At 40.9% G+C, this 19,427-nt stretch overlaps 1 protein-coding gene across 1 annotated transcript in view; it reads right to left on the bottom strand.

Annotated features, from left to right (window-relative positions):
* Positions 1 to 19,427, bottom strand: part of LOC147124614 (ceramide transfer protein) — a 157,542-nt gene that overhangs the window by 78,243 nt on the left and 59,872 nt on the right. Inside the window, exon 3 of the mRNA XM_085982436.1 lies at positions 14,267 to 14,383. Coding sequence (XP_085838562.1) covers positions 14,267 to 14,383 — 117 coding nt within the window. The remainder of the gene's footprint in view (positions 1 to 14,266; positions 14,384 to 19,427) is intronic.

Raw genomic sequence — 19,427 nt, 5'->3', positions numbered from 1 at the left:
CAGGCTCGAGGGGCCGAATGGCCTACTCCTATCTTCTATATATCTATGTATGTATGTATCGATTACCAGTTGCCAGTACCTCAGGTGTAAGTGAATTGTTAACGGCATGATTTAATCTTAATTACTGCCAAACAACCTCTCTGACACTGAAAATTTACTTTTACAAGTGTGGAGTCTCATTCCTTCAGATTTCAATAATTGTTGGAGGTTTAAACAAAATTTAAAAATTAAATTATTTTAACTTTTACTTACTCTTTCTATCTCTTATCCCTCTCTCAATCCCATCTTTCTTTCCCTCTCTATTTTCACTTTCTGTACATGATTCTACACAATTAAATATTCTAATTTACACTTCCTGGTTGAGACTCTGTGTGCCTCAGTGAAGATTTTACAATCTAATTGGTTGGAGAGACACGCAGTTGCTTGCCCTATTCACACAGGTCCCAGATCCGCTGTAGAGCGCGCTGCGCTGAAAAGGATCTCTAGTAATCGCAAGTTGCCGCTCAAAAGCCCACGAAAAGTCTGTGGGCAGTTTTAAGCGTAATGAACGGTGAGCGCCATTCCTTCAATGCTGGACGCAAAATCCAGGCCACGCTTCCTAAAAATGAGCTTATTTTGTGCAACTGGTGCAGTGTAGCTTTAGCTGCTCATTAAATATGAAAATCCTACTCCACCTCCCAATTATGTGCAACCAGAAGCAGATGCAGTACCTACTTTATGCATAATCCTCAAGCAACTTAAGCGTTCTGCTGCTTTATACAGCAGAGACTAGTTGCTGCACTTTCAGAATGAACATTTAAACATTGGTGCATTTTACAGCACAAAGTGTGAAGCAGCTAGAAGTTTAAACTAGCTTTAAACTACAGGCAAGCTGGCTATTTTCCAACTTAAATCCTAGTCAGTGAAATTTTCAATTTGGGAGGCAAAATATTCAGATAAAAGTGAAGGCCTCTGCATTTAAAGCATGGAAATTCCACTTTCCATTATGTAGTACTTGCTTCCTGCCAACATGTGGCACTGTCATGTGAGAATTGGCATGCTTTAACTACTGCAGCCAAAAATGATTTAGTGCTGCACCACTATTTGCTGGCAGTAAAAATAATTGTTTCACCAATTTCCAATACCAGAACTAGTGAGCATTGCAGCAGGTCTGCACTACTTGGCAAACAAATCCAATACATTTTAGTACTACAAAATTGTAACATATCAAAACTATATGCAAAATGATTGCAATAAGGTTCTGCACAAGAGTATTAGTAAAAATGAAAGCGCACTGAATTGAAGGTGTTACCCAGGGGTCTGTACTGGAGCCATAACCTTTCACCATATATATTCATGATGATTTGTATGAAGTGGTTCAGAGAAAGACAAATCGGAATATTTTCCTAATGATGATAGGAGCAAAGGGATTTAGGTGTCCATGTACACAAATCACTAAAAACTAGTGCACAGGTACAAAAAGTAATCAATAACACTAATGAAATGTTGGTCTTTATCTCAATAGTTTTGAAATACGAAAGTGAGGAAGTGATTCTTCAGCTTTGGTCAAACCCCATCTGGAATACTGTGTTCAGTTTTGGGCACTGAACTTCAGGAAAGCTTTATTGGCCTTGGAAGGGGTACAGTGCAGATTCACCAGTACATAATTTAATCATTTATGAGACTAGGTTGCATAAACTTGGCTGGTATTCTCTTGCGTTTAGAAGGCTGAGCAGTGATCTAATTGAGGTGTTTAAAAATGATAAAGAAATTTAAGAGAGTAGATACAAAGAAACTATTTCCTCTGGTGGGGGTATCTAGAACAAGGGGGCATAGACCATTTAGGAGTGAAATCAGGAATTACTTTTTCCACAAAGGATAATGAAAATCTGGAACTTCCTCCCCCAAAAGGCTGTGAATACTGAAATTTCAAACTGAAATGAAGTGAATTTTGTTAGGTCAGGATATTAAGGGATATGGAGCAAAGGTGGGTAAATTGAGTTGAGGTACAGATCAACATTGATCTAATTCAATGGCTTGAGGGGCTATGTTCCCAATAGCCTACTGACACTGAAGACTCACGCTTGAATGGCTACTTGGAAAGTGTGCCAGAGGGTGCACGGCCCCATGAAATCATAATTCGGCAATAATTGAATGGAAGAAAATTCGCAAAAAAAGTCAAAGTCTGACCAATTTTTCAACTTACTTGAAGGGCTGACTGACTCTTACCCTCTCAGTTGAACAGCACTATAGTGCCAATATTGAATCAATTGATCCATTACTACTGTTGCATACTTGGCTAAGTATGGAGTGCACTTAAGGAAAGAGGCAAACCAGTTTTAATAACATGACCAAATAACTGGTTACACAGCACAGAGATTGCAACCAATATTTGCTTTGAGTGTTTGACATAAAATGTGAGTGCGCTATTAAAATCAAGAGGCTGCTGACGATTAATTTGCTTAAAACACTGGCTGCATATTTCAGGAAAACGAAAGATAAATGCAAAGTGTGGTTCTCGCATGATATTTTACATACACATTTCCCTTCACTAGTTTCTCTGCCATGCAGAAAAAAATAATTTTCTTACAGCCCTGCCAATGCTGCTTTTCAGTCCGAGAGGTATACAAAAGTAACTACTTTGTTTCCCTTCCCTACAGACAAGTGCCCCACTTCGATCTTTCCTTTTAATCTGCTTGAGCTTGGTAAAGTAGTAGATGCTAGCTCAATTAATCATTTTAAATCTGAGCGATAGATTTTTGCTAGCCAAGGGTAATAAAGGATATGGCTCCAAGGCAGGTGGATGAAGTTAGGATACAGATCAGCCAGGATCTAATTGAATGATGGAACAAGCTCGAGGGGTTGAATGGCCTACTTCTGTTCCTATGAAGTTCAGAAAAATGTATTAATCTATTCTACAGAAGACATACGTTTGATATAGCATACTGGGCCTTAAATTGGTTATGTGCAACAACTAAAAGCTACATTATCTTCAGATTAGTGTCAACACAATCACAAAAAATATAAACCACTAAGGGGTGGAGTCTCCTGTGCAGATGTAATCAGGAAGTTACGCCCGAAATTATGTGCACCCATTTTACCAATGTAAATTTATGCCTAAATTTCCTGCCAATTGTATTAGCATACACCGGCACATAAAAATCTACATCAATAAGCAGAAATCAGATTAAACAATTGGGGCCTGAGGAAAGTGGGAAATTCACACCATACAGTCCTTTCTTAAGTATAAAAATTGAAGTTAAAAGCCATCTAACTAGAGTTTTGGATATTAAGGGAATCAAGGGATATGGGGATAGTGCAGGAAGGTGGAGTTGAGGTTCAAGATCAGCCATGATCTTATTGAATGGCGGAGCAGGCTCGAAGGGCTGAATGGTCTACTCCTGCTCCTATTTCTGTTCTTATTCATGCCTATTAAACACATCTTTAAGAACATGCAATCATGAAAGCTTTTCAACTTTTAGTGTGACATACCAATACTATAAAAATACATTCAAATAAATAGAAAACACAGTGTAGATCTCAGTGAGGATAATATTTTTTTTAAAGTTATAAAACAAGAATTACTATTTTTGCTGCGCCTAAAATTCTGGCGTAATTATACATCCGTTTTGAAACAGCCTGATTAGCATGGGGACAGAGACATTATCATGAGATGAGGTGTGTTCAGACACAGGGATCTATAGACGGGTATAAAAGATAGAGGAAGTTCAGGCATAGCGTAATTACACGTGCAATGTTCTTGCATCAGAGTTTCCTCGAGCTTGTATGGCTAGTATTTGCTTTGCATCCCAATTGCTCGTGTTTCTGGATGTAAATACACAGGAAGATCCACCCATAGTGCATTAAGCTACAAATGCAAAATTGATTTGAATAGCTTCAGATATAGTCTACTCCTGATTGATTCAATCTGAATCAAGTAACAAATAACAAAGTGGAAATTTAGTGCCAAGAAATTTGAATTAACCAACTTTGAATTGAGAGCAGACTGTAGTTACAATAAGCAGTTGGCACAGCTCCATTATATTCAAGCTATAATTTTTAAAGAAAACTGTTTATCTCTTAAAAAGATTATAGCCTGTGTTGCAATGTCAGCATAAAACAGTCTTCCCTACTTCATGCTGGTACTCATTGCAGGCTGCTGCGCACAGATATTATAGGACAATAGAGAAAGCTCTACAACCAAACGCCAGGTTTTGGGTCAAAGGTATAATTTTGGAAAACAAATACCAATAATGTGCAGCATTACTCAAAGCTACTAAACATAATCTTGGTCATGTTGCTATGTTAACACGGCCCTTGTTCATGTATCCTTCATTTACAACTGAAAGTATTTGGAATAGATGAGATGGTTATCTGCCCTTCACATTTTGTAGACAATGTGCCTTACTCAAGAGGCTGCTCCAGACATACCCAAGAAACACTAAATTCAATCAGAACTGCATTTTAATTATATCTAGTTAAGCCATTAAAAAAGTCATTATGAACAAATTTTTTTTTTAGATCTTTGCTGAACTTTGGCTAAATATATAGCAAATTCTTGGAGTTAGAGAGCCCTTATCTGATCTATTTCAAACAACCCAAGGAGCAAATATGCTTCATGGAGAGGAGGAATTGGTTTGGCTATCAATACCTTCATTCCACCATTGGCCTAGGAAACATGAAATTCTGCAACTTGTGGCAATACAAAACGATATACATTTTTCTCACTGGGTTACGATATAACCATCAGAGGGCACTGTGCAATGCTTGCATACGAATACAAGACTGACACAGCCAAAGGTTACTAATGGTCAGTGACTGGAAATAAACCCTGGCAGTTCTATTAATCAGTTTACAGTGTTAGGTATCGGCCTTGGTGAATTTGACATGTCTGTGCCACAAAGGAGATACAATGATGGCAGTTTTTGTTTAAAATTTCAACATCAAAAATTTAAAAGAAAACAATTTCAGATAGAAAATGCAGAATTTAGTATGCAATATTTGTACATTATTTGTGTGTTTTGAATGAAAAACAAGTAAAGGACACTGCAAGGGAAGTAATTTCTCTATCTTAACAGAAATGTGCTGTCAGTTTCTACATTGCTCTCAGGTAACTTGAATACAACTGATATTTTCAGAGACACGAAAGTCAGTTATCACACTAAGATCAATGGGATCTGAGCCAATGCTATTCTTCTGCTCAACAGCCAATAAATTAGTCATAAATCCACCTACGCATGTTTCTGCTGTCTCATGCTCATCATCGAGTACCTCTTGCATCAACCTCCTCTGCAGCATTAACATAAGAACATAAGTAGTAAGAGCAGGAGTAGGCCATATGGCCCCTCGAGCCTGCTCTGCCATTCAATAAGATCATGGCTGATCATCGACCTCAACGCCACTTTTCCACCGGTCTCCATTTCCCTTGATTCCCCTAGAGTCCAAAACACCAGGAATCCACGCTAATAATTTTTAATCCTAAAGAGAAGTCATTTTGGGCCTGGTTAAGTACACAACAGTTGCCCAAAGTTTAGATTTCAAAAATTATATTCACAGATTAGGTTAGTTACCTGGTTAACACTGAACTCAACAACACTGGAGGTGGACATAATTGATGCATGAGCCTTTCTTCCTTCTACTCCCTCTCACAACTGACTGACAACTAAGTAACTTGATGTCTTAAGACAGGACATAGTCTCGCCTCCCCAACTCCTGAGCACAGGAGAAGCAACTACCCCCAGTCATGACTCAAAAACAGTAAGAGATAGCCAAAAAGCAGCTTTCAAGAGTGAAAAAAACAAAAAGGATATTCAACTAAAAGTAAAAGATTTCAGAAGCTATTGCATAATTAGTTTGTCACAACAGACATGCATGGTAAAATGCAAGTGTGCTATTCCGAATTGCTAATACAGGAAACTTTCTGGTATCCGGCACCGACGGGACCGAGCTGGTGCCGTTAGATCAAAACTGCCGTAGAAACCAGCACTAATGTTAAAACATACGGAGCTCAGAGCTCCGTGTGAAGCAACAAACCCTGTTGCTTAGCAACAGCTTCAAAACAGTCGGCGCAGCTTGCAAGCGTCGAGCTGAAGCTGTTGCTTAGCTAGAGAGACGCTTGCAGAACCAGGACTGGAGAAAAGCAACAAAAAGAAAAAAAAAGTTATCTGAACCGACTCCTGAATTTTGCCGGTAGATAGAGCTTTCCGGACATTTAACCTCCGGATAAACGAAAGTTTCCTGTATATTATATTATGAGTTTCCAGTATCAGCGTTATTATAGGTAGAATATTATACGGCTTTAATTATCAAAGCAACAAACTTCCAAAAGCTGTATAAACTGCAGCCTTGTGGCAATGTGTAACATAAAGCTTTTTCTAGTCACGACCAACCACGAGACTGCAAATTGCATTACATCATAATATTGCCCATAAGCCTAGGTTTTGTGGCAACAGAAGAGCTGCAAATCAAATCATCTTTGTAGACCAATCAATCTCTATGTTTAGTAATGTAGAGAAATTAATCGTAATCTCAGTGTAGCACACTTCAATGAACAAAAATAGAAATCATAGAATTATGTAATACAGAACAAGCAGGCCATTCTTCCCAGGCTGTGTAGCAGTAACAATATATTGATTTGGGGAGAAAAGCCACAAGACAGGGTTAACTAGTTACATGTTCAATAGATTTACTTTCTCCTTCAATTTCAATGTTTTCGTTTTGGATCTGTGTTGCAAAACTGAACCCTCAATATTTGATTACCTTTGAAGATGTTAAGTACTGCAATAAGTTCAATCATGGTGTAGCATTTAAATGATGTCTCCTACATAACCAGATTTAAAGAGTTTAGTTGTATAGTATTCAGAACAGAATATTTGTGCATGTGCCAGTGTATTCACCACAACATAGAAAGCAGAAGAGAACTGAATAATTAGTAAAGCAGGATCAAACAGCCCTCCCGTATGGGGCTTACATTACTGAGCTGAAAGGTCAGTGCCAGAACTAGAGGAGAATCGCCACTCCTACCCACAGCATTTGATGACTAATACACTTGAATGATTAGATTAAGTCTCAGAAGCAGATTAGGTTTTGTCAGAGCAAAAGTATTTAACATTATAGTATGACAATGCTCAGTTACACAATACCCACAAGAGTTGCACGAGATTCCAATTACCATAACCACCCCACCCCAAATCCCATGACTCATTACAGATTGCTGGTGGTATTCCACAGCCAAATTTGAAAGTATTACAAAGAAATTCAAATTTGCAAACCAAAAAAATGAACACATGGTCCCTTTGTTCAACAGAACTACTTCTGTGACTGATCCAGTTCTCAATTAGACTGGTTTTGCTTATTTTTTTGTCAAGGATGATGGTGTGTGAATAACTCAAATAAAACTGGCTAAAAAAATATTTTGCTTTACAAAATTAAGTTTCTGCACCTCTGCTGATACAGGCATTGTATAGACCATAGCCCACCTGGGGAGCACACAGTTGAGTGCATAATTCCAATTTGTCAGCTTAAGAGCACTCATACCTCCAAGTGAGAAGATTGTGGGCTCAAGCATATCGGCACCCATGCTTGAGTACATAATTTATGCTGACACTCCAGTGCAGTAATAAGGAAGTGCCATCCACAAAGAGAGACATTTATCCTTCATCGGAAAAGGCAGAGAGGACATCAGTTTAAGATCCCATAGCACCATTTGATGAGGAACAGTGTCCTAGCGAACATTCCTCCCTCAACCAACATCAACGTCAAACAGGTTAACTGATCATCCATCTCACTGTGGGGCTTGCTGTGTGCAAAATGGCTGCCACATTTACTTGTATAAGTCAATGCAGTTCAGAGTCATTTATCCAACCTGAACTACTTTGAGATGTTTTAGAGAGGTAATAAAACATTAAGGGAAGTTTTAAACTCATGAAGCAGGGCAGGGACAAATCTGAGAGCATATGGGGGGGTTCGAGAATGCATTGGACTGCCTTCAAGTAGCTCCCTTGTTCCATTCCTCCCACCACATTCAAATTTTTTGTTGTCTGCCTTCCTCCCAAGCCCCACATTGATATCCTCCTTTCTCTCCTCCCATACATATTGATAAATCAATTCCTTACACTCAGTGACTGCAACTTACAGAAACTCCCCTAGCCCCCTATGTTCCAATTTCTCTGCCCTCTTATCCTCATTCAACCGTTAAACACTGACCTCGCTATTTCTTGTATTCCATCTCTATCCACTTCCTCATCTCCCTTACCACCTACATTCCCCCAATGCCGTTTCCCTCACCATCCTCCCCCAGTCTTGCTATTCTCATTATTTGCCTGTGGAATAAAACTTTCCCCTAGCTCCCTCACGAATTCTTATCCTTTGGTCCACCACTGGGTTGACACTTCTACTGCTGTCAATGTACGAAACAGTTTCCTCACTTCAATCTTCGACACCTTGTTCACAGAAAATCAATCACCATCCCCCATTCCAGTCACTCCACCTGGTAAATCCCCACCTTAGTTTCCTTAAATCAAAAGGGCACAAGACTATATCTGGCACACAACCAGTCTCCTGTCAAAAAAGTGCCTACTATTTGAAAATTATCTCGGGCGGCAAGGTCAACCCTAGGACCCTCTTCATGACATCCAACGCTTTTCTCCTGCCCCACCACCTTCACCAGGAGCTCATGGATTTTGCTGACTATGACTTTTCTTTGTCTCATGATTTGAGACTACCCTTGCAGCTGTTCCTGCTACTTCCTCCCACTTCTTCACCACCCCCCCATACCGCCTCCCACTCAAGCCCTAATTCATCATTTTTCAGTTTCCCCCCCCCCCATCTCCCTCCAAGTATGCCAAACCCCCTCCAGTGTTTGTATTCACGTTTGCTTTACTAACCCTGGAATATAAAATAAGTGCAGGGTTAAGTACTGAAAGATCAATAAACCTAGCCCAAAACAGGTCTGCCAAATCACAGCCAGGCATAACATGCTGTTCAGGCTATTCTACTTCCCAGACACTTTTTCCACAAATCTGACTACTGCTGGGCATTACCAAAACTGAATTTCTAACTTAGTGCTTCACATTAGCCTTTAACTAGATAGCCCTTGTTCGGTTTACCAATGTAGGAACAGCTAGGACATCCACCCAGAGGTTCGAAGGGCACCAGAGAAGTTATTTCCACTAAACATTATAACCATCAAGTATAGAATTTTCCTAGAGTCTAAGATTATTCATGACTAAAGGGAGAACCTGTGTAATTAGCATGGCCTTCAAAAGCTGAAACATACTGGGTCCACCAGAGAGATAATTGGTACAGGATCAAAGGATTGATGAGCTGCTCAGATTTAGTGGCAAAGTTGGATGGCCTGAGTGTGTCAGAACTGTCACTATCCTTGGCTGGATTTTGTGGCTGATTCTGATACAAGGAGAATGTTGGCCAAACTTCCTGCCCTGAATATAGAAAGATCAAATACAGCAGCCCAATTGCTCTGATACAGACAGAAAAACCTCCACAATCATTTCTTCTGAAAAGCTACTATATGAGATCATCGTTAACAGGCTAAGAGAATTTCACATACCCTTACCTACTCTGGGGAAACACCCACTTGTTAAAGATGGACGGTCTCTATGACATCAAGCTGCTTAAGGCATCAGCTACAACAAGTGTCCAAGCAACAGTCCTGTAACCACTTGCAACAGCCAACCCCAGGTAAAAAGGAAGAGACAAGAACAATTAAAATAGGAAATTGCTGAATAAAAGTGTCAAAATCTTTCCCCTAGATTGCGAACAGTGGAACAGTTTCGATAACAGAACTAAGGTGTGCTCGGAGCATGAGGTCCAGGCCCTTTTTTTTTTTTTTTTTTTTTTTTTAAGCACTACTGTTTAGAGACACTTTCCCAAAGAATACCAACCCTCAGCTGCCACCTGTTTCCATGATGATCTATTAAGTTGTATGGTGAGGATTTAATCTGGTTGAACATTGCTTCCTTAACTGTTACTCGGCATGGTGAAGAGATGATTTAAATTCTGCCACAATTTCAAGACTCAATCAGAAATTCGGGTCTCCACGGGCGAGTACACACGGGGTACTCACCCGTAGGCCCAATGGAAGTGCCGGTTTCCTGCATGCACTGCGCATGCGTGGGAAACCGGCACTTCCGTTCCTCTGAACGAAGGGGTTCAGAGGTCGAACGTGTGTGCGGGAGAGGCTGCACGTGTGCATCGAACTTCGGTCTTTTTTTTTATAAACAGATTTTCCCGGGAACGTAAGCCTGCAGAATTTAGAAATGTAAAAAGCAGGCGCAAGGCCTGCTTTTTGCAAGGTAAGTGGTGAATTAATTAAAATTAAAACATTTTTTCCACAGGTTTATTATTTTAAAATACTTTAAAGCAAGTTAAGTTTATTTTTAGCCCCGTTAGAAAATAAAATTATTTTTTTCAAAAATTTAAATTGTTTAAAATAGTTATTTCATGTAATTTATAGTTTATTTTTAAAATGTGATGTTTTTAAATTTATTTGAAGATTTAGTGTTATTTTGGGGCCGTAGTATTTATAAGTCTTGACAGCACTTCCTGTCAGACTGATGAATGGAGCATTCCCTGCTCCGATTGGCTCCCCATGGTCCACGTGATCCCAGGGGACGCATAGAACTAACTGCGCCCCTGGGATACGCAAGCACTGCGCGCCGGCAGCTGGACCAGGCCCCGGATCGGAATTCCATGGGGGCCCACAGCTCAATGGCCGGCGCGCAAGGCAAGTGCAGGTCGGGGGCTTACACCCGCGGGAAGCCCCCAACCCGAATTTCTGGGCCAACATTGCCCATTCTCTACTGGAAAAAAGACGACCGATTTCAGAGTACAATGGCTGTGATAACCTGCCTGCCAACCATACTCTCAAACTCTCTATGCCACCCCAGCCTCCAACAAGTATCTGCGGCCTCCAAGTGAGATTTCCAATTTATCACCATTATTAATTTTGTGCTGTGGGCGGATGCACACCCGGAACTGATTTTCCATGAAGGTGTAAATTCATGCCCATAATTTCCCAACTTGGGACCATGCAGCATACCCATAGCAGGAGTGAAGGCATATCAGCAGAGTCATTGGGCAGGATTTTCATTGGGCCGTGGAGGCAGGATTGGAGGCATGTGGTGGTTGGGGGGGGGGGGGGGTTTAAATCCCGAAATCGGGGGGCATGAACCCATCCTGCTCCCAACCTGCCTCCATGCCAGTTTCAAAGGAGCCGGGTACCCGACCCGCACTGGGACCCGCCTCCCCGAGGCAGGAAAGGGATTAGTGCCAATTAACAGGTAACTATCAGGCAGTTTTTAGCCTAATCCCTATTTTCATTGTTGAAATGTGGGATTCCTGACGGCTCCAAGCCACGCCAAGTCAGCAAGGCAAACCGTCGGGGTGAAGGGCTTGGAGGGGTTGAGATGTCCGGTGTTCAGGTGAGTGATGGGTGCATGAGTGCAGAGGTAAGTATGTTTGGTGTGTGTAAAGTGTTTAAAGAAGTTGTACTTACATTTACATATCTTTACAGCCTGCCTTCAGGTCTCGGGAGTCCCTCCTCTCACCAGCACAGAAAGCAGAATGGCCACGATCTGTCAAAAGTTCCAGCATTCAGCTTTCTGTTCCGGGGAGATCTCTAAATCATCCCGACAGGAAGGAATTAACTTGGAGTAGAGTTGTCAGTGTTTGACAGCTTCAAAATGCTGATATTTCATCTGTCAAAAGGTCTTAACAGATGAAATATCAATCTGTGACATCACCTGCTGCCGGGTGGCCCTTAATTGGCCTGCTGAGTCCGCTGGGCGGGCTCAACAAGGTCAATCAAGTCAAAATCACGTGGGTTGGCTCGAACTCGATGGAGGCGGGACGACAACCCCAAAAAGTTGTAGTCCCGCCTCCTACCCGACTCCTCAATGAAAATCCAGCCCATTGTCCCAGCTTAAGTTTTATACAACTTCTAGCAGTAGGTGCAGGAACATGACCAGAGATTGAATGGATTCCTGCAGAGTCTTGGCAGACTTCTGGAGCGGGTAGAGAAAGAGGGAAATAAGATTTAAAAGGTCGAAGGACTGCATTTCATTTCCCCCCCACCAAGTGCCGTGGTTAATTCTTAAATTTAGAATCATATCAACTTGCAGCACAGAAGGAGGCCATTCAGCAAGTCGTGCCTGTGCCGGCTCTTTGAAAGAGCTGTCCAATTTAGTCCCACTTCTACCTCAATATGTAAGCATTTTAAAGGGAACAAAAATGTAGGAAAAACACTTTTCCCACATAAATGTTCCCTTGTTAATCTCATTGCCAATAAAAACAATTTAGAAGATAAATATTTGTTAGGCTAAAGGTGACAAATCCCATATATGACATCTATTATGAAAAATTGAATGAGAAGTTTTCCCATCTTGTGTGCTAAAATTGTGCTGGTTCTTCAGGCAAGTGTATTTTCACACAGTAGCAGGAAAGCTTCTCGCATGCTGCTCCATAATAGTTATTGGCACAAATTCAAGCACCTAGAGACCCACTCCTGAAACCATCAATACTCGGGTAACATTTACGTGGCAAAGTACTCGTTTCCTACACTTTCCTTTCTTTAGCAATGCCAGTAGGCATGGATGATGTAGATGTAACCAGGTTTAAATGGAGTGCAGAGCAATAGGCCACAGGTTTTAAATCAAACAAGCCTAAAGCAAGACAAGAGATTAGACTAAAGGTATCCCTAGCTAGAAAGAATCATAGAATGTGACAGCACAGAAATAAATTATTTAACACATCAAGTCTGTACCTGTGTTTTTCTACACAAACAACCTAATCTAATGCCACTCTCCTGCTCACTCCCAAAACACTTTAATGTCCCTTTTGCAAGCAACTATTGGATTTCCATTTAAAATAATTTACGGACACTACTTCAACAACGGTTTGTGACAGAGAATTTCAGATTCTAACTACCTTCTGCATTAAGAAATTTTCTGACCTCTCCTTTAATTCTTTGCAATAATCTTCAATTTGTGCCCTTTCATTACTGGCTTGTTGAATAATGGAAACAATCCATCGCTACTGACCTCACCATAACCCTTCATGAAGATATTTCCAGCATTTCTGTTGTTATTTCAGATTTCCAGTATCCGCAGTATTTTGCTATTATACCTCCATTAGGTCACCTCTTAACCGAACTTCTCAAGTCTCTACCTGGTAACATTCTAGTGAATTGAAGCTGCACCTTTTTCTACTGCTTCAATATTCTTCCTTAAGGATGTGCCCAAAACTGTACACAATACTCTGCTGCCGCCTAACAAAAAGGTCTTTTCCAAGTTCAACATTAATTCCTTGTTTTTGTAATCTATGCCTCTAGATTCAAAATCAAAAGTTCAGGTTTTTTTTGAATGGCCTTATCTACTTGCAGTCACCTTTAGTGACATTTATATGCCTCTGTTGCTCAACTACATTTAAAATGTTACCATTAAAAAGGTGCATTTCCCTACTCTCACTTCCAAAATGTATTCATTCACATTTTCTACACCAGAATTGTACCTGCCACCTATCTGTCTTCCTGAATTCCATCACAATCCTAATCATATTTTGTCATATGCCTCAATTTGGTATCCATTATATTTCATTACTATATATTTAGGAATTGAGAAAACAGTAAAGAGTAGCCCCATCACAGACCTCCATGGAACACTTAGTGCAGAACAGACTGGCAGCCAGAGTTCTTCAAAAAGGAACCAACTAGGTAGCCTGGAACAAGAAACAGATGGTAGATATATGCTATTTTAATTCTCCCTTTTAGTCATCTTGTTTTCCACTTCTCCCCTCTCCCCAACTTCGCTTCCACTTATTTTCTTCTATGACTTTACTATTATAATCCTTCTTATCCCGATCTCAAGTGGTCCTATTATGCTGCAACTCAAAAAGCACCCAGTTCCATAATATAAAGGGTCACACATAACAACCTGCATTTATATCAAGACTCAAGATTTCTCACTAAATAACCAGAAGAGACTCTCCCACCATTCTAATGCCTTCAAAGTTTTCATGGGTAAAATTAAAAATTCAACTCGTCAGGCATGTTTCACTAAATTGTCAGATTTTGAGCTGTTGAAATGCGTTCAAAGTTGACATTGTACTTCAGTCCCTTGAACAGAGAAGAGTAAGAAACCCACAAATACCACAGGATTGAATGAACTTTTAGCTGAACAAAATATGATGTATATTTTGAAGTGTTTCACAGATTTATTTTTTGAATTCAGTCATTAAATCTCAGATTAACACTTCTAAATTCTCACTTTACCTTGTGTTGTTCAATAGCCTCTATCCATTGCTGTCTATGGTCCGGGTCTTGAGCACGAAGGTACCACACACTGTCATTCACACTGATATCAAAGCGACATTCATCAAATTCATGGGGCTGTGGAGAAGATTGACAAATCAGGAGAAGTGAACTGGATTAATACAAGAACATGCGGATGAGATGGCCGACAAACATTCAATATTTCCTCATACTTTATGAAAGCAGCATTGCTCCATTAGTAAGAAATTAGTACTGTAACCCACACAGTAATTATATAGTTCCTTAAATAGCTTTTTGCACCAGTAAACCTGCAGAAGAAGTCATATCCAGTTTCAAACTACTATATGAAGTAATATAATGACATTAATTATCAGGATCTTGTATACACATACCCATAATATAATTTTACTGTGCACAGCCCATAGTTGAGCAGTCTCCATAGTGAAACAAATCCAAGTGGGGCAGATATTCTTGGTCAGTGACTTCAGGCCGGCCCGACAAGTACTCAGACCAAGTGGAAAAGCATTTAAATTAGAGATCACATGAACAGCACATGGTACATTAAAGTGTACAAAATCAGTGAACGGATACATGCTTCAATAAAACAATAGGAATTAGTGCAAAAGGATAAAAACTTCACTCCAAATCAGAAGACTGCGTGAATACAAGTTGAGAGCTGCTTTTAAATTAACACTCTACTCCATGATCAGTTTTTAATCAATCCAGAGTCACAAGATGCTCAGCACATTGGCTTATCAACGCCAAGCACCATGTGGTGCTAAAATTCTGGTTTACATTAAGTTTTCTTCACGGCCGGTACTTAATCTTAACCAGATCATCAAGGGAGAAATCTCTCAACCAGATCATCAAGGGAGAAATCTCTCAAAGCTAGAGGTTTTGGCATAGGAAGAGAAAACTGGATCAATTTGATCACCTACCCCTAGCTAGTTTCAGATGAACAATATGCAGACTTACAGTCCTGCAAGGGAAGAATTTATATAACTACTTAACAATTTTAATATTGTGCATTGGTATAATGTGATCTATTGTCAGAGTTATTACAATGAGATTACAATAATGTTGTACTGTATTACTTTTTGGAAGCACCAAATAAAGTCCTAGAAAAAGACTTGTGTTGCTAGAGATGAGCAAGGATCAGCTCGCTGTAATATAACTTCAGCCAACGCACTTAACTTTGAAACTGGTCCATAGTTTAAAGAAATTTAATCCCTTTGAAAGTAAATACAATACCATGACTTTTAAAAAATCATTCCAACTTGTGGGATTGCAAGAAGTTTTGTAAATGTTCAAATTACCAAAATCAATTAAGTGTGCTTCAAACATTTTTTGCTAGAAAAGTAATAATAGCTGACTACTTAATACCTCACTGGTTCTAAATACAATGATGCAAGACTAAAGCTTTTAAATAAACTAACATAAATTACACTAGCTACTTAGACTTGAAACACTTGCATATTGCACAGCAACACCATGTACAATGAAGTGCATATGCAGACCAAAAATGGTCACAATTCACTACTCCGCCCCAAAGCAACCAGAAACCACCGCTCTCAAAATCATGTTATCTAGCTGGAGCATTAAACCACACCACCTGCCAAACATAGGACATTAACAATTGTAATCCCACAGGAATCAGTAGCAAAGCCCTGCAAGCAGAATGCCATAGCCAATAGCCTGTAAAGCGCCATGATATTTTATCCCAGTATATTCAACATCCATTTGTAAGAGAGTGGAAGTCTCTACTAAGTACTGGGTTGAGTACTAGGTTGAAATTTAGTTTAACATTTTGAATTTAACTTCGAACTTTAAAAACTGTAGTCAACAGTTAACAGAAACTGCCCATCAGTGGCAGTTAAGTATCAACCAGCTGCAAGCGTTTGCCTGAAGAGGTGCTCGTTACTGTGACCAGGAAGCAGAGTCAGCAGTTGTAACTTGAGTGTGTATAAAAGTAAACCGAGTCCGCTGATGCACCGTTTAAACGGAGTGCATTTAAACAGAGTGTAAAAGTTAGGAATTGGGAGAGAGTGGGAATTCGGTGCAGCGGGGATGGAGGTGCGGCTTTTTGCCTCCAATACATGTTGTGCTTTGTGTTACAGGTAAATATTGAAATTTATCTAATAGCAACAAACTAAATCAAGTAATTAGTTAAAAAAAACTATAAGCTAAGTTAATTAAATACATAGACTTTAATTAATGAAATAAATAAACCACGGTTATATAGGGATGGCAGTGTAGGTGGTGTGCCCCAACTGCAGCACGTGGGAGTTTGTGGAGAGCATCGTGATCCCGGATGATCATGTCTGTAGTAAATGTCTTCATCGCGAGGAACTTCAGCTCAGAGTTGTTCAGCTAGAATCGGAGGTGCAGACAATGCGGGGTATCAGGGAGGGGTTAGAGTTACCTTGATACTTTGATCCAAGAGGCAGTCACACCACTTAGGTTAGGTAGTGGTACTGGTCTGATTAGTGATCAGGGATTGAAGGGTGCGACTACAACTCAGGCAAGGGGACCCCAGATGCAGTGCTGGAGGAGCCTCAGCCTTTGCCCTTATTCAACAGTTATGAGGTTCCTGTTGTCTGTGGACGAGGGCAAAGTCTGCAGGGTGGATGAGCAAACCACGGCACCTTGGTACAGGAGGCTATTCAACTGGGAGGAGTGAAAAAGAATGTGGTAGGGGACAGTATAGTCAGAGGGATAGATACTGTTCGCTGCAGCCGCGTCCGAGTTCCGATGGCTGTGTTGCCTGCCCGGTGCTGGGGTTAAGGAGATCTCCTCATGGCTGGAGAAGAACTTGGAGTGGGAAGGGGAGGATTCAGTTGTTGTGGTCCACGTAGGAACCAATAACATAGGTAGAACTAGGAATGAGGTTCTGCTGAGAGTTTGAGGAGCTCGGGTCCAAACTAAAACACAACCTCAAAAAAGGTAGTAATCTCTGGATTGTTACCCGAGCCGTGCGCAAATTGGCATAGGGTCATAATAATCAATCATAAATCAACTTTGTCATTGATAGTGCACAAGTGCAGTACAATGAAATGTAGGCTTGCGGCTCCCGAGAGTGTACATTTAGATTAAGACATTTAAACATTCATTCATTTGGCTTGTAATACATTAACATAAACATAATAAAGTGCATTGGCAGATGTGCAGGCTTTAGAGTTTATTTGTGGAGTTCAGTAGGATGACAGCCCTAGGAAAGAAGCTGTTCCTAAATCTGGTCGTTCGGGTGCGAATGCATCTGTAGCGTCTCCCAGATGGCAGGGGGGCGAACAGACTGTGGCTGGGGTGGGTAGGGTCTTTGATGGTCAGTGACCTCCGTAAACAGCGTTTCTGGTATATGTACTCCATGGTCGGTAGCCGGTAATGCATTGGGCAGTTTTGACTACCCGCTGCAGGGCTTTCCGGTCATAGGAGCTACAGCTGCCATACCATACTGTGATACAGTTCATCAGGATGCTCTCTATTGTGCAGCGGTAAAAGTTAGAGAGGATCAGGGGTGACAGGTTACATCCCTTCAGCCTCCTTAGGAAATATAGGCGCTGCTGGGCCTTCTTCACCAGAGAGGAGGTATTGAGGGACCAGGAGAGGTCTTCCGTGATGTGGACTCCGAGGAACTTAAAGCTGTCCACCCTTTCCACCACAGCCCCATTGATGTGGATGGGGGTGTGACTTCCGCCTTTAGACTTCCTGAAGTCCACAATGATTTCTTTGGTTTTCTTGATGTTAAGGGCCAGGTTGTTATCGGCGCACCACTTCACGAGATGCTGGACCTCCTCCCTGTAGGCTGACTCATCGTTGTTGGTGATCTGGCCTACCACCGTGGTATCATCCGCAAACTTGATGGTGTTGGAACCATGAACAGCCACACAGTCGTGGGTGAAGAGGGAGTAGAGGAGGGGGCTCAGCACACATCCTTGTGGGGCCCCCGTGTTCAGGGTCGGGGGGGGGGGGGGGGGGAGGGAGAGGTGTGGTTACCTAATTTGACAGACTGGGGTCTGTTTGTTAGGAAGTCCAGGGTCCAGTTGCAGATGAAGGTTATATGCATGGCTGAAAGAGTGGAGAGGGGGGCTGGGGTTTCAATTCATGGAACATTGGCACCACTACTGGGGAAAGAGGGAGCTGTTCCGGGCTCCACTTAAACCAGGTTGGGACCAGTGTCCTGGCGAATGGAATAACATTGGTAGTAGATAAAGCTGGGGGGGCACTCAGGAAAAGGTAAATGCAAAAGCAGTAAAAAATGTCAAGGCTGAGTAGTGATTTGGGGTAAAAGTAAGCAGAATGGGTCATGAAGGGACAGAGAACCTAACAAAAGTAATAGGGCAGCAGTGACATCAGGTAAAAATAGAAAAAAGTTAAAGCTAAATGTACTATCACTGAATGAGTGAAGCATTTGCAACAAAATTAATTGATTAATAGGACAGATAGAAATAAAGGGGTTTGATTTAATAGCCATTACAGAGACGCAGTTGCAGTGACCAAGGTTAGGAACTAAATATTCCAGGATACTTGACTTTTAGAAGAGATAGGCAGAATGAAAAAGGGGCAGGAGGGTAGCCCTGATAAAGGATGGGATAAAGACAGTACAGAGAAAGGACCGTAGCTCAGAAAAACCAAGATGTAGAATCACTTTGGGTGGAGCCAAGAATGAACAAGTGGCAGAAAACACTGATGGGAGTAGTTTATATGCCCCTTAAAACAGTAGTTGTAGTGTCAGGCACAGCATAAATCAGGAAATTAGAGGGGCATTGAACAAGGGTAATACAGTAATTATGGGGGACTTGAATTTTCAGAGAGTCTGGGCAAACCAAATTTGCAGCAATAGCGCAGAGTTCATGGAATGCATTCAAGATAGTTTTCTAGATCAGTATGTCGAGGAACTAACTAGGGAACAGGCTATTTTAGATCTAGTATTGTGCAATGAGACAGGGTTAATTAACAGACTTGTAGTAAAGGAGTCTCTGGGATGCAGTGATCATATGATAGAATTTTATATTTGGTCGAGAGTGATTTAGTTAAGTCGAAAACGAGTCTTAAATCTGAACAAAGCAAACTACGTAGGTGTGAAGGCAAGTTGCGAAACTAGATTAAAAGATATGATGACAGAAAAGCAATGGCAAGCATTTAAAGAAATAATTAAAAATTA

The sequence above is a fragment of the Somniosus microcephalus genome, chromosome 1 (assembly GCF_052327205.1).
Source record: "Somniosus microcephalus isolate GS21.2 chromosome 1, FLI_Smic_1.0, whole genome shotgun sequence".
NCBI lineage: Eukaryota > Metazoa > Chordata > Chondrichthyes > Squaliformes > Somniosidae > Somniosus > Somniosus microcephalus.
The sequence above is the reverse complement of the archived record's forward strand: the minus strand, read 5'-3'. Positions and strand labels throughout refer to the sequence as shown.